The 15,898-nt window shown below is 40.1% G+C and overlaps 1 protein-coding gene across 1 annotated transcript; it reads right to left on the bottom strand.

The window, feature by feature from the left end:
- Positions 1-363: 363 nt before the first annotated feature.
- LOC129837228 (uncharacterized) lies at positions 364-14,191 on the bottom strand. The gene is made up of 2 exons (XM_055903222.1): positions 13,607-14,191; positions 364-913 (listed from the first exon to the last, which is right to left on the bottom strand). Exons 1-2 carry the CDS (start codon positions 14,018-14,020, stop codon positions 761-763), a joined length of 567 nt encoding a protein of 188 aa, XP_055759197.1. The 5' UTR covers positions 14,021-14,191; the 3' UTR covers positions 364-760.
- Positions 14,192-15,898: the final 1,707 nt, after the last annotated feature.

Here is a 15,898-nt window from a genome sequence, read left to right as displayed (position 1 = left end):
TGTGTTGGGATTTTGTGGGTGGTTGTTTCCTGTCTCTGTGTTTTCTCTGCACCAGAGAGGGCTGTTTCGGTAAGCCACGTTTGTTATTTTGTAAGTGTTCACAGTTTTGTCCTGTTTATTAAAATCATGTTGAGCACGAGCTATGCTGCGTCTTGGTCCGATCCCTGCTACACCTCCTCTTCAGACGAAGAGGAGGAAGGCTGCCGTTACATCCTCTCAGACTTTAAGAATAGTCTCTTTCTGCTGCATTCTCATAACATTGTCAAATCTGTCTTTGAACTCTGATATTACTTATCCATACACACTGAATATACATACACCATCCTTCAGAAATGTATTAGAAATATTCCAAAATACAATTAGTGTCAATAATTTGGTGTTTATTTATGTATATTAAATATACAATTAAACAGGCAACATAAATGATTTAAACTATCTGGTCTGCAGGTATTAAAAAAAGTAAGTCATTAGATGTAGATTTTCAAAATCTATGTCATAAACATTGATGAATAAACAGCATTACGATATATCCCACAGGGCACATTCGTCAATTCAACGTCTATTCCACGTTGGTTCAACACCATTTAATTGAAACGACGTGGAAACAACGTTGATTCAACCAGTGTGTCCCCAGTGGGATGTATCTCTTTGGAAAGTGCCTGTCACTGGCACCTATTGTATGTGGTCAAGGTTAGGATGATTTTGGGTGCTGGAGTTGAGAAGCGGTGGCTGTGGTGCTAGCCGGTGTTGAGTTGTCAGATCAGTCGATACGGTTTCCCAGGATGAGGGCGGAGACGATGTACAGGACGATGATGGTGATGCCGATACCCAGGGCGGTGTGGTTCAGTATCCGCGCTAGACGAGAATTCTTCTCAGCAATCTGCTGGTGACCCTGGTTGTTGGCGTCTCTAGTCTGAGAGCAGAGAGATAGGGAGGGAGGGTGGAAGGACGAAGGGTGAAAGCACAGAGGGAGGGTGGAAGGACGAAGGGTGAAAGCACAGAGGGATGGAAGGACAGAGGGATGGAGGGAGAGAGTGCGAGAGTTGTAATTGTTGTAATCGTCATTCAGGAAAAAGAGAGACTTCAACGGAGAGAGTTCAACGATGATTCAGTGCCATGCTCTTATTTGATTGGAGTTATTTCAGGAGATGCAGTATTAATTCACAAACACAATACTTAGCCAACATGAAAATAAAAACCAAATAGGGACATTTTTCTCTCACTGCAGAGCATCTATAATATATCATATTAATACCTACTAGTGATGATATAACAACTAGAATGCTGATTTCCTGTGGCCACACCTCAAGCAGCACTAAGTTGAAACAGCTGTGGATGGAGCACAAACATGGAGCTCTCTCCCCTAGCTACAGTCTTAGGAATGGTGCTATATTGTGAGACATACTTTGACACCTTATTATTCACCTTATTATTTCTCTTGGGGGAAGAACAAGAGTTGACAGGCGATGCTAAACATTGAGTCAACTAACTGAAGTCTCAGTGTCCGTCACTCTCCTTGCCATTGACTTTACACTATAGACATCTCTGAGCAGCTGACTACAAGAGTCAGTATGAGTCACACACTAAGCAACAGTAAAGCTCTAAGAAAAAGTTGAACAGTATATGTGTGTCACATGTGGTCTTGGATGACTTTCTTTCTCTAAGTCAGGAAGAGTCTTGTGCCAAACATGAAGTGGCTGTAAAACACAAACGGGCACCAAAATTCCCACTCAAAGCATAATTTTTTAAAGCAGCAGAAGCTAAAATTCTCCGAGTGAAATAAATGTAGCGTTTCTGCCGCCTTAGTCCATGTTTAAAAAATAACAACATGACCTCCCACCCCCCTATAAGGTCTCTCCCACTCAATAGTGACTGACTCAATTTAATTTAAGTCTCAATTTAATCAACATCCCTCCCCCTAGTCACATGACGTTGTTAACATAGCCTCAATCTGTTTCCGTCCTCTGGTGAAATATTTGAGTTGGCTTCCACAGCAGGGCGAGGGTTGACATAAGGCTTTAGGCAGAGAGGTTCTGTGTTAATTTAGGGTAGCGTGGCGTGAAAAGGCCTGCCTGCTATTGTAAACTCTCCTCCTGATTACTGACAGCTGGATCATAATTGTTTCTACATGGCTAGTTGGAGGAGAAGGGCTTGTTGGCTCTCTTAGCACTGGACAGTTGTTGTATTTCTGAGGGTCTGTGTACTTGCATGTCTTGAATAATTATCTGGGCACTCCACCAAACGGTTTTTTTCCATTTCCTTGAGGTTCACAAGATTTCCTCCATCCCATCTGTCTGTCTGTATGCTCTGTTTGCCGTGATATTGCAAAACCTGAAATGCATATAGCCTATCCATTTACTAGGCTACTATGTACAATTAAATGAGAGATGTGCTTGGTAATTTGTTGTATGGAATATGAAACCATCACTGCCAGAAAAGGTGAGAAATACTGTATATTCTGGAATACTGTGTACTCTGGAACACTGTATATTCTGCAATGGTTATGAAAATAAAATAAATAGGAAAAATATTCCTGTGTCTTAATTATAAGATTATGTCAAATTATTTTAGATTCTGAAAATAAAACATATTTTTGCTCTTCTCACTGATGGCAAATAGTTGTGTTCTTGTTAATATGTTTTCCTGTTAAATGTGTTTTATTTTCATCATATCCCCCATTCTCACAAAGTACTCACTTGCAAGCTTCCAATGCAATATTTCAACCACTAGCAGATGTAAGTATGCATGGTCTGAAGTTTGCAGGGAGGTGAGTACATTTTCACATCAAGTACATTTTTTTAAATAAAACTTGCACATGCACATTTTGGGGTATATTTTGTATATATGCACGGTTTATAAATGAGGCCCCAGAAACCTACTGGAAGCTTGATACCATTCACTTACCCACGTAATACTAATTTCCCCATGGGCCTTTATCAGCACTGCAGCATATTGTCCATATGACTCATCATAATATAATCTGTCGGGCCAGGCTCCTTGAAAACCACATTACATTCAATACCAACTAAAGCCTAAATGAAATATTCTGAACAATTAACTGGTTATTCTAGTGTTTTATAAAACATTAAATACTGTATCTGCAATCTGTGATTTGTTCTAAGCAATGTGGGGAGTGCAATCGGACGACAAAGTGAACATTTCATGAATTGTTTTTGTGGAGGATCTATAACTGAACACATTGTATGGTGTTTGTGTGTGACCTCATGGAGAGGGAGGGGCAGGATGTGAGATGGGTGATATGTGAGAAAATCCCAAGATCGAACATATTCAGATCGTTGTGGGAGTCTGTCTTTCTAATGTCTGCGAAATAAAAGGCCTTCAGTGACAGTACAGAAATACTGGTGAATGGACCATCCATTGAGTGACCCAGGGAGCATTTATATATTTTTGGGGTCATTTAGCAGACAATCTTATCCAGAGTGACTTCGTACAGGTCACCGATGGGAATCAAACCCAGAACCCTGGCATTGCAAGCACCATGCTCTACCAAATTAGCCACACGGGACTACTATTGATTTACACTGTCAACAGATTTCTGCTCTTCTCTGTGACTGAAGAGAAGGTTGTCAACATGTAGTCAACAGAAAGAATCTGATTGGTTTAGGGAAGAACAAATCCGATTGGTTTATAAAAGGTCAATGGGCGGAGTTTAACAGATGCACAACTTGAAATCATAGCGGAGGTTTGAACTGAGCATCTTGTAAATAAAACTTTGAGTTAAAACTTGTAACGTTTTGAAATAATTATTGTGATACAGTAGTCAGACAAATGTGACAACATCTCTTAGACTTGAAGCAAAGAGTAAATTGTAGCAAGCTAGCAGCAACATGCTTAGCTAATCAGAGCCAGCTAGCTAGATAAGCATTTAGCAACCTCTTAGCTACTTATGTTGAATTAATAGATATACAAGTATGTCAGCTAACATTTGTTTTGTTGAAATGTTGAGGTGAAATGAAAAAAATTGACAGTTACGGACAGTTAAAATGCTAAGCTAAACAGAGCTAGTTGGCTAGCAGATATCTATCTCTTACTAATGTTAAATCATAGAATAGAGCTAACCGGCTAATCTGGTTTACTGGAAGATACTGTTGACTAACCCCATTGCGTACATATTTGCGCAACCATGGCAGTCAAACGAGGCTGCAGTTCATAGTCACTTTAATAACTCTACCTACATGTACATAATTACCTCAATTACCTCGACACCAGTGCCCCCCCGCACATTGACATATTGACTCTGTACCGGCACCCACTGTATATAGCCCTGCTATTGTTATGTACTGTTGCTCTTTAATTATTTGTTATTCCTATCTCTTACTTTTTTAGGGATTTTCTTAAAACGGCATTGTTGTTTAAGGGCTTGTAAGTAATAATTTCACTGTCAGGTCTACAACACCTGTTGTATTCAGCGCATGTGACAAATACATTTTTATTTGATTTATTACTTTTTGGGGGTTCTAAAATAAGGTCAATTGTACATTACAGAGAAATGTACAGAAGTGCGTTAGCTTAGTAACTACATCCTTTCTTATTCCATCCAGTAAGATATAATCAATTAATCAATATTTACAAGAGTAGACCAAAAACAAACTCTACGAAATTCTACCTAATATACAGTATGTACATGAGGGTAGAGTAGAGTACTGTCAGTAATGGGGATAAGAGGGATGAGTGTGTATAAACAATGGATGGATCGATAAAGTGGCTATCGAAGGGTTAACTGAAACAATGCTGTTGCTATTTTCATTGACAATTATGTCGCTACACTTCACCTAAAATATGACTGAAACATTTGGAGTGTGGACTGTATTAATTGGAGATTTACTGGGAGTGGAACACAGAAGTTGTGTGGTTTGGTGCACCTGGGCTCTTCCTTAAATTATTCTCCCTTAAATTACCTAATTCTCAGCCACTTTCCCTTTTCACCACATGTTGCTTATAGGTTCAGCTTAACACATGCCGGATTCATGCCACTAACGGTCCTGCTTACAAACGAGCTGTGTTCGACAATGTTTCAAATTCATAGATTTGTTAGTTGTGATTGCTTATGTTTTTCTAGTCTAAGGCATGGCCACTATAACTTATTTTCCGCATCTCTGTTTCCTCAAAGTGCACTCTGACATTAAACACAAAAAATCTGAGCCTAAAAGACAAACTGATGAAAAAGAATATGTCATAAACGGATGTTGCCAAATATTGAAGTACTATTCTCAAAATATTATGACAGTCACAATAAAGATAACATTCACAATGAAGTTCAGGGTTTAGAGCCAATACCAACAGTGTAAGCAACATCCTATTTGGACCTGTGGTAATGACCCTATTCATTCCCAACAACCCATGGGGCCCAGACAGGGGCCGCTTCATAAAAGGAGGCTGGGGTATCCTAGCAACTGGTGTTAATAGTTAGTGTGTGTAATCATTTTCTGATAATGCCAGAGTACAGTATAAATAATATTAAAATAATAACTGTGTAAGCACCGTTTTCTTCAGAATGTTAAGAAGACAGGAAAATATGCTTAATGGATTACTAAATGAACTAGAAACTTGTCAAGGGAAACAACAGACAAGCTACTCCTTTTGAAGACAATTGCCAGGAAATTGTGTGCAATCTCCAAAAGGGATCTGTTCATCGTCCTGTCCTTATTTCATGGCAAATCAAACTAAAACATTTCAAAACATACTGACTGGAAAACACACAGCCTGCGACACACAGACACAAATCTAAAAACACTTTCAGCCACAGACAAGCACGAGCACGAGCACACACACACACACACACACACACACAGAGACACACACACACACACTCACACAGACACGCAACCAAGCTCGAGCACACACACACACACACACACACACACACACACCACACACACAAGCATGAGCACGCACACACAAGCAAAGGCACACACACACACGCACGACAACACGCACGACAACACACACGACAACACACACGACAACACACACGACAACACACACACACACGACAACACACACACACACACACACACACACACACACACACACACACACACACACACACACACACACACACACACACACACACACACACACACACACACACACACACACACACACACACACACACACACACACACAAGCACGAGCACACACAATAGCTTCTTTCTGCTCTCTGATTATGCCCTCTTGTCCACCATGTTAGAAAGGCCCCACTGTGTGAACGTTGAATATCCAAGAGGCAGATTCCTGTTGCACTCCCCTCCCCAGGCCTGTACCTCTGTTGACCCTCCCACAGGCCTTTTCCCCTCCTCCTACCCTTCCCAGACAACCTGGCGCAAATTCCAAACACAACAGACCCTCACCTCAGCTATAAAGCAACTCCCCTCTCGCAGGGTTAGGCCAGGAAAAACATGCTGAAACGTGGAAAATCCTATAAATCAAAACATAACAATATCCTGCATAGATCTCGAACTAACCTCAAACAATCCAAACTCAATAAAATAGGGAATGCAACTATCTACAGTGCATTCGGAACATATTCAGACCCCTTCACTTTTTCCACATTTAGTTACATTACAGCCTTATTCTACAATGGATTAAATACAACATTTCCCTCATCAATCTACACACAATACCCCATAATGACAAAGCCACCATCACAACTCTCCCCAAAGCAACTAGAATAACTACAGAGACCATCGTGTATTACCTAAATACTCGTCATAAAATATTTATGAAAAATACACAGCGTACAGCAAATGAAAGACACAGATCTTGTGAATCCAGCCAATATTTCAGATTTTCTAAGTGTTTTACAGCGAAAACACAATATAGCGTTATATTAGCTTACCACAATAGCAAACCACACAACAGCATTGATTCAAGCCAAAAATAGCGATAACGTATAAACCACCAAAATATATTATTTTTTTCACTGACCTGCTCAGAATTCTTCAGATGACAGTCCTATAACATCATATTACACAATGCATATAGAGTTTGTTCGAAAATGTGCATATTTAGCGGCACAAATCGTGGTTATACAATGAGAAAAGTAGCCAAGCTGCCAAGAAAATGTCGGGAGAAATCTTTGGAGAGGCACCTATTCTAATCAATAAATAATCATAAACTTGACTAAAAATACAGGTTGGACAGCAAATGAAAGACATATTAGTTCTTAATGCAATCGCTGTGTTACATTTTTAAAATTAACGTTACTACAACATACAGCGTGCGTTAAAGCGAGGCTGCACTGAAATTAATGGCGGCTTATGCATTTTACATTTTTCAACAGAACAACGAATTAACAGCATAAATAGTTCTTACTTTTTGATAAACTCCCATCAGAATCTTGGGAAAGGTGTCCTTTGTCCAAAAGAATCTTTGCTCGGTTGTAGAATGTCCTCTTCAACGTTGCAATTAGCAGTAAACATTAGCATGTGAGCCAGAGATACCCAACTCCCTAGAACGCCACAAAAATAAATTCCCGAAAATCGCAATATACTGACATAAACTGATATAATTTGGTTTAAAATAACAACATTATGATGTCTTTAATGCCTATATCGAATAAAAACACAGCCGGATATTTCTAAGAGCTATAACCGAAGGTTCTAGTACGGTATGCCAAGCTCCTTCCTGCTTCAGAGCGAAGAGGGAAAAGACCAAACCCTTCCTTCCCAAGCTATTTATAACCTTTCAGATCTGCGTAGAGACTCCATTTCAAGTCTCACTATTCGCTAACAACCAGGGGAAGGCGTATGCAGTGCATCACAACCAATAGAAGACAGGCAGATTTATTAACAGATCTCAGAACAGCCAGCAAAATTCTGCATTCTCACATCCACATAGGAAAATTGCTCTAAGTCCAGTTCTGTTTCACTCACAGATATAATTCAAACGGTTGTAGAAACTAGAGAGTGTTTTCTATCCAATAGTAATAATAATATGCATATTGTACGAGCAAGAATTGAGTACGAGGCAGTTTAATTTGGGAACGAAATTATTACAAAGTGCTAACAGCACCCCCTATTGACAAGAAGTTAATTTCACATTTCCACAAACGTCAAAGTGTTTCCTTTCAAATGGTACCAGTAATATGCATATCCTTGCTTCAGGTCAAGAGCTACAGGCAGTTAGATTTGGGTATGTCATTTTAGATGATTTTTTTTTTAAAGGGTCAGATCCTTAAGAGGTACTTCTACTTCATCACAATCCTGGATCCGGGAGCACCCCCATCAGTAAAAAAAGCTGACTAGCATAGCCTAGCATAGCGTCACAAGTAAATACTAGCATCTAAATATCATTAAATCACAAGTCCAAGACACCAGATGAAAGATACACATCGTGTGAATCCAGCCATCATTTCTGATTTTTAAAATGTTTTACAGGGAAGACACAATATGTAAATCTATTAGCTAACCACGATAGCAAAAGACACACCTTTTTTTCCCCACCATTTTTTCCTGCATAGGTAGCTATCACAATTTCGACCAAATAAAGATATAAATAGCCACTAACCAAGAAACAACTTCATCAGATGACAGTCTGATAACATATTTATTGTATAGCATATGTTTTGTTAGAAAAATGTGCATATTTCAGGTATAAATCATAGTTTACCATTGCAGCCACCATCACAACTCTCACCAAAGCAACTAGAAAAACTACAGAGACCATCGTGTATTACCTAAATACTCATCATAAAACATTTCTGAAAAATACACAGCGTACAGCAAATGAAAGACAAAGATCTTGTGAATCCAGCCAATATTTCAGATTTTTTAAGTGTTTTACAGCGAAAACACAATATAGTATTATATTAGCTTACTACAATAGCCAACCACACAACAGCATTGATTCAGGCCAACAATAGAGATAACGAATAAACCAGCAAAAGATATACATTTTTTCACTAACCTTCTCAAACTTCTTCAGATGACAGTCCTATAACATCATATTACACAATACATATAGAGTTTGTTCGAAAATGTGCATATTTAGCGGCACAAATCGTGGTTATACAATGAGAAAAGTAGCCAAGCTGCCAACAATATGTCGGGAGAAATCTTGGGAGAGGCACCTAATCTAATCAGTAACTAATCCTAAACTTGACTACAAAAAACAGGTTGGACAGCAAATGAAAGATACATTAGTTCTTAATGCAATCGCTGTGTTAGACTTTTAAAATTAACGTTACTACGACATACAGCGTGCGTTAAAGCGAGACCGTACCGAAATGAATGGCGGAATATGAGTTTAACATTTTTCAACAGAACAACGAATTAACATCATAAATAGTTCTTACTTTTTGATGAGCTCCCATCAGAATCTTGGGCAAGTTGTCCTTTTTCCAAAAGAATCGTTGCTCGGTTGTAGATTGTCGCCTTCAACATTGGAATTAGCAGTAAACATTAGCCATGTGGCAAAGATGTGTCCAACTCACTATAACGCGGCACTAATAAATATCCGAAAATCGCAATAAACTGATATAACTCGGTTTAAAATAACAACATTATGATGTCTTTAACACCTATATCGAATAAAAATAGAGCCGGATATATCTAAGGGCTATAACGGGAGCTTTCTAGAACGACATCCAGAGGTCCTTTTTGCGTCATGGCGAAGAGAAGAAAGGAAGGACCCCACGTTGCCAGCCCATTTATAAGCTCTCAGATCTGCCTAGCAACACCATTTCAATTCTCACTATTCGCTGACATCCAGGGGAAGGCGTATGCAGTGCATATCAACCAATAGAAGACAGGCAAATTAATAAACGGACCTCAGAACTGCCTGCAGATTTCAGCATTCTCACATCCTCATAGGAAAATTGCTCCAACTCCAGTTCTGTTTTACTCACAGATATAATTCAAACGGTTTTAGAAACTAGAGAGTGTTTTCTATCCAATAGTAATAATAATATGCATATTGTACAAGCAATAATTGAGTACGAGGCAGTTTAATTTGGGAACGAAATTATTACAAAGTGCAAACAGCACCCCTTATTGAGAAAAGGTTTTAAGCGTCAAATCAAACCTAGGTCTGACAGATTGATTCCAGAGTATCTTCTGGATGCTTTCATGCTATCTGTCCCCAGATAGCCTTTTCAGTTGTGAAAAACTGGAAGAAAATTGCAGAAACAATAGTCTGTTGTTTGTGTTGATAAAGATACTCTGGAATCCAAAAGAGAAGGAGACATGAATTTGTTTTCCCAATGACTTTAGGGTGTTGCACAGATAAGAATCCGCTCTGGTGGCTTCAGTTTAGGAGAAAATGAAACATAACTTTATAGCAGTGAGTCATGGATATGAGATTACAAGAGCATGCCAAGATGATTCAGTCTGTGATGTGGGTCGTTCCACCAAAAATGTTTTAAACCTAATTTTAACATGACGTCATAATGAGCACATGTTCAACTTAATATTAAACATGTTTTCCCACCTTAAGGTTAAATTAGAAAATTACTATAGTAGGTGCTGTTAGATCATTTAAAGATAAATAAACAATGCAGAGGACTAAAGGTCAAGAGGGAATTAACGATCGATGGAAATAGCTGTTTTTCTGTAACAGGGAAACATTGATTAATGGGTCAGAGATATGGGAGGAATTTCAGTCCGGGACTCATAGCTACGTGTGGCAAGTTCTAATTGGTTCAAATTGCCTATACATTGAGCCTGAAACAAGGTACTTGTTAATTAGCCATTGGCCCAATTTTACTGCAAGGAATTCTAATTGGTCAACCACAGGCTATGGTTGGGTTATAGATTACATCCTGTCTCCTTGTTCTGTGGAGAATCATTGAGGACAGGGAAGAAGGAACATCTGTCATCTACTTTCCAGGATAACAACTATGACGTTTTTTTTTGTTGCTTTGGGGTCTGTGTTATTGAAGAATAACATCAACTGCTAACAGTGCCTATTAATATACTTTAAGTGCCAACAGGTATGATCGTAACACTGTTGATCAGCCATAAAACCCCGTGTTACAGGGGAAATGGAAGTTTGTTGTGTTCAACAGGGAGGGGCAATTGAATGCAAACTTCACAATGTTTATTATTATTGTGAAAACATTTCTAGCCTGTCTATCTGTAACGGTCGTTTTCCTCCTCGTCTGAAGAGGAGCATGGATCGGACCAAAACGCAGCGTGGTTTGAATACATACTTGTTTTATTAAAGAAAGACGAACACGAAAAAACACTTGATAAACTACAAAACAATAAACAACGTTAACAGACCTGAACTTGAGAACATATAACACGAACGCACGAACAGGAAGGAACACACGAATGAAATAACGAAACGAACGAAAACAGTCCCGTGTGGCACAAACACTGACACAGGAACAATCACCCACAAACAAACAGTGAGAACAGCCTACCTTAATATGGTTCTCAATCAGAGGAAACGTAAAACACCTGCCCCTGATTGAGAACCATATCAGGCTAGATAACAATGAACCCAACATAGAAACACATAACATAGAATGCCCACCCAGCTTACGTCCTGACCAACTAAACAAAGACAAAACAAAGGAAATAAGGTTAGGAACGTGACACTTTCTGTGTGTAACAGGGTTGACCTGTTATGCTCAACACACTCAGTTTTCCACCACAGATTGGGCATTCCACCACAAAACACCAGAACATGGTCAAAAAGAGTAGACGAGCTCATCTGCTTTTACAATATTATTTGACTATTAGATGTTCAAAATAAATAATAATCTACAGAAATGACGTTGTGAAAGTAACAAAATAATTAGAGCTTTAGAATGGTGAAAAGTTTGAGAAATGTTGGCGTTAAGTGGGTTAAAATGCACAGGGACGGGTCAAAACGCAGAAAATTTGCGCTTTAGCAAGTCTTTATTTATATATAAAATCAAATGTATTGAATATTCCATGCGGCCCCAAAAGTAATTATTTATCATGAGAGGGCCATCAGCAAAAACTAGTAATCCTACATAGTCAAAGAAAGGTTAACATCTCACCTTTCTGGCAAAAATAGTTGCTGAGGTGTAGTCACTTTTGAGGACATAAGCTCAAGTACACAGTACAAATATGAAAATATGAAATATCTTACAGTATAAAATAGCCCTTGACTTGCCCAGGAGAGGAGGAACTTTACTGCGTGATTATGTCTATGATGGATGTAGATGAAGTCAATTCACCAGCACATTGTTCAACCTCAGTTGATGTTGTTATTACATTAGAAGTCATCCACTAGGTTTTGATACTTGATAATAAGTCACTTTCTCATTGTGAAATAAAGATGCCCATAATAACATCTTAGAGGTCTTCAACCTCCTTTCTCTCTTTACCAGGCTTTAACCCGGATGTTTCCACCATTACCCACATTGATCTATATGAGTCATACCCGGTCAACAATTAGCTGTCTATCCTGATATGCGTTTGTAATCCTAGTAAGTAAGTAAAGAGACTTGCTATGTGCACACTGCCCACAAAATGAGGTGGAAACTGAGATGCACTTCCTAACCTCCTGCCAATCGTATGACCATATTAGGGACACATATTTCCCTCAGATTACACAGAGTACAATCCACAGTGTACAATCTGTAAAATACCACAGTGTGCAATCACAGCAGCAAGATTTGTGAACGGTTGACAAAAGAAAAGGGCAACCAGTGAAAAACACACACCATTGTAAATACAACCTATATTTATGTTTTATTTATTTTCCCTTTTGTACTTTAACATTTTGCACATCATTACAACACTGTACATAGACATAATGACATTTGAAACGTCTTTATTCTTTTGGAACTTTTGTTAGTGTAATGTTTACTGTACATTTTTTATTGTCTATTCAACTTTTGTTTATTATCTATTTAACTGGCATTGGCAATTTAAACATATGTTTCCCATGCCAATAAAGCCCCTTAAATTGAAATTGACTTGGAGCTTGTAGGGATAGATCAGGGTTTCCAGCCCTTTCCTATCCCTCTTCTCAGTGTGGCTGTCCATTCGAGGGTGGGGTTTGGCAAAGGACAAGATGGAGGGTTGATGGAGTTCTCCTTTCGTCTTCTGCAACTGGATAATCCCAGAATACCTTTTAAATGTTGAATACCTCCCCCTCTTACGTCACTCACAGTCAAGGCACCCGCATCGCCACGCCCCTATTTTTAATCACCCATATTCCGGGAAGGGTCCCTCCCTTTCTTACACACACTCTCCCTGACTCCCACTCCGCACCCCATCTCCCCTCCCCCGCTCCCCTCAAACCAACCTGTCCTCAGGACCTTATTCAAAACAGAACTCAAGACTGAGACACCCACACTGTAAGGCTAAAACTATCACAAACATGTCCGTCCCTCTCCCCAGCTATGCAGCCCACCACCAAGTCAAAAGTCAGATCACTAACTCTAAAGAGAGAGAGAGAGACGGGCCCTTATTTAAACAAAACCGGTAACTGGGTTTCTTGGATAATGCTATAAAAAGACTAGAGTGAGAAATACACTACTGACTACTCTACAAAATGAAACAAGTTATGTTCTCTGGATTATTTGGGATACATCTCTACTAGAAACACATTAGTCTACATTACATTTGAATACTCTTAAAACAGCAATAAAAGTCCCACTCACCGAGATGGAGTAGATAAGTGCAGCGATGCCAAGTGGCAGGCAGCAGCACAGCATGGTGAAAATGGAGTAGCCCAGGTAGTCTGGCAGAGGGTAAGGCAGAGCTCCATGGGTCACAAACACCGTAGGCTGGACTGTGATGGTGGACTGGGGGTGGTGTCCCGGGGGGTACTGGCCCTGGGGGTATGGCTGGCTGTAAGGGGCCCCAGGAGCTCCTCCATACTGTGGCGGTGGTGCGTAGCCCTGGGGATTGGTGGGGTAGCCTGCTGGTGCGGGGTAGCCTGCTGGTGCGGGGTATCCTGCGTTGGGGTACTGGGGGTGGTCCTGGTAGGGTGGAGGAGCTGGTTGTCCCATCCCAGACTTCTCATCTGGGTTCCAGCCTGGTGGTGGGGCGTTTGGCATCTTGTTGGGATCCATTTTTTTGTGCTGTTGGGGATTTGTTTCCCTTTTATCTTACTTCTCTCTTTATTTATTTTGTGCCTCCTCTCAATCTCTCCAAGTGTTCTTCTGTGTCTCTCTGCCTAAACGGTCTGCCTGCCTACAAGCTGAGTAAAGCAAACAATTATGCTCGCTATTCCCCTCCCCTGTCCGTCCCTGGCAGCTCAGTATGCTTAGAGGAGGCCTGAAATGCTGTCCATCTATTGCGGAGGTACCATAGTCTGGATAGGAGTTGGGCGCAACCCCATGGGGATATTTTGAACTACACCAGTAACAGTCACATTGAATTATTGTACTTATTGATGACTCTTCAGTGCAAAAATTTCAGAGAAATTCAAGTACTTATTTTCTTTGATATGATGTAAAACTGTACATTTGATACTGTAATAAGGTAAAACTATAACAAAAGAGATGCTTAAAGCATGTATTTATGGTAAGTGAACACAGGAAAAAAAACAGCAAAGACTGTTGATTGAAGAATAAGAAGATAAAGTAACAAAGATAATGTAACAAATGACAATGCAACAAGATAATGTAACATACAGTATAATGTAACAAGATAATGTACCATAATGACAATATAACAACATAATGTAACAAACAGTAATACTACAAGACAATGTAGCATTGATAATGTACAAGATAATGTAACATAAATGACAATGCAACAAGACAATGTAAAATTATGATAATGCAGAAAATAATGTAACATAGGTGAAAATGCAACAAGATAATATAACATAAATAGATAGGTCCAGTCGGCCTGTTGGACAGATAGGACCGCACGGACGGCCAGATGAGACCATGGACAGATAGGACCGCCATCCAGCCAAATGGGACCAGTCGGCCGGCCAGGTAGGTAGGTATGGTCAGCCGGCCAGAAAGATAGGTAAAGCCGGCCATTAAAGTAGGTCCTGCCTGCCATGTAGGTAGGTAGGTCCGGTCGGCCAGGTAGGTAGGTCTGTCCGGTCGGCCAGGTAGGTAGGTCTGTCCGGTCGGCCAGGTAGGTAGGTCTGTCCGGTCGGCCAGGTTGGTAGGTCCGGCCAGCCGGCCAGGTAGGTAGGTCTGTCCGGTCGGCCAGGTTGGTAGGTCTGTCCGGTCGGCCAGGTTGGTAGGTCTGTCCGGTCGGCCAGGTAGGTAGGTCTGTCCGGTCGGCCAGGTAGGTAGGTCTGTCCGGTCGGCCAGGTTGGTAGGTCCGGCCAGCCGGCCAGGTTTGAAAAAATAGGGTGTGGATGCGTTCAGTCATTATGGTCTAGGTCTTTGGAACCAACCTGGTCTCAGAGCATTTGCTATTATTCTGTAAGTAATTCCGAAACACTCCATTTAGTATGATACGTTACGTTTTGTATGGTATGTATTAATTTGTGAATATCCATCACCCATTAACATATGATATGTTACGAATTAGTCCTTGTTTTGAAAGATATCTCAGTTTCAAGGTCTCAGCTTAGAGAGAAGAAACCTTGTGAGGTATTGGTCTGTCACGCATTATGAACCAGTATTGATCTGTCACATGAATGAAATAGAACAGTAATGATTCATGAATTATGCTAAATCATGAAAATATAACTTGTCTGTGTATAGCCGTATATAAGACAACTATTGGGACTGCCCAGGCAGAGGTCCTGATTGGCATGTGTACTATGATGTTTTGAGTTGGTTGCAACCTTTTCAGTGCGCTGACAAATAAACAATGATTAACTTAAGATTGACTTCGAGTGTCCCTGTGGAAGAATTTTCATGACAATTTGCAGTCAACGAACAATATGATTGATTCTGCCTGTGGAGCTTTCCAGTGGGGGTCTGCGAGCGAAACCGGTGGCACATTTTATAAAGCGTGAAAGAAATTCCCGTCTG

The sequence above is a fragment of the Salvelinus fontinalis genome, chromosome 38, assembly GCF_029448725.1.
Source record: "Salvelinus fontinalis isolate EN_2023a chromosome 38, ASM2944872v1, whole genome shotgun sequence".
Taxonomy (NCBI): domain Eukaryota; kingdom Metazoa; phylum Chordata; class Actinopteri; order Salmoniformes; family Salmonidae; genus Salvelinus; species Salvelinus fontinalis.
Note: the sequence above shows the minus strand (reverse complement) of the source record. Positions and strands in the feature narration are given on the sequence as shown.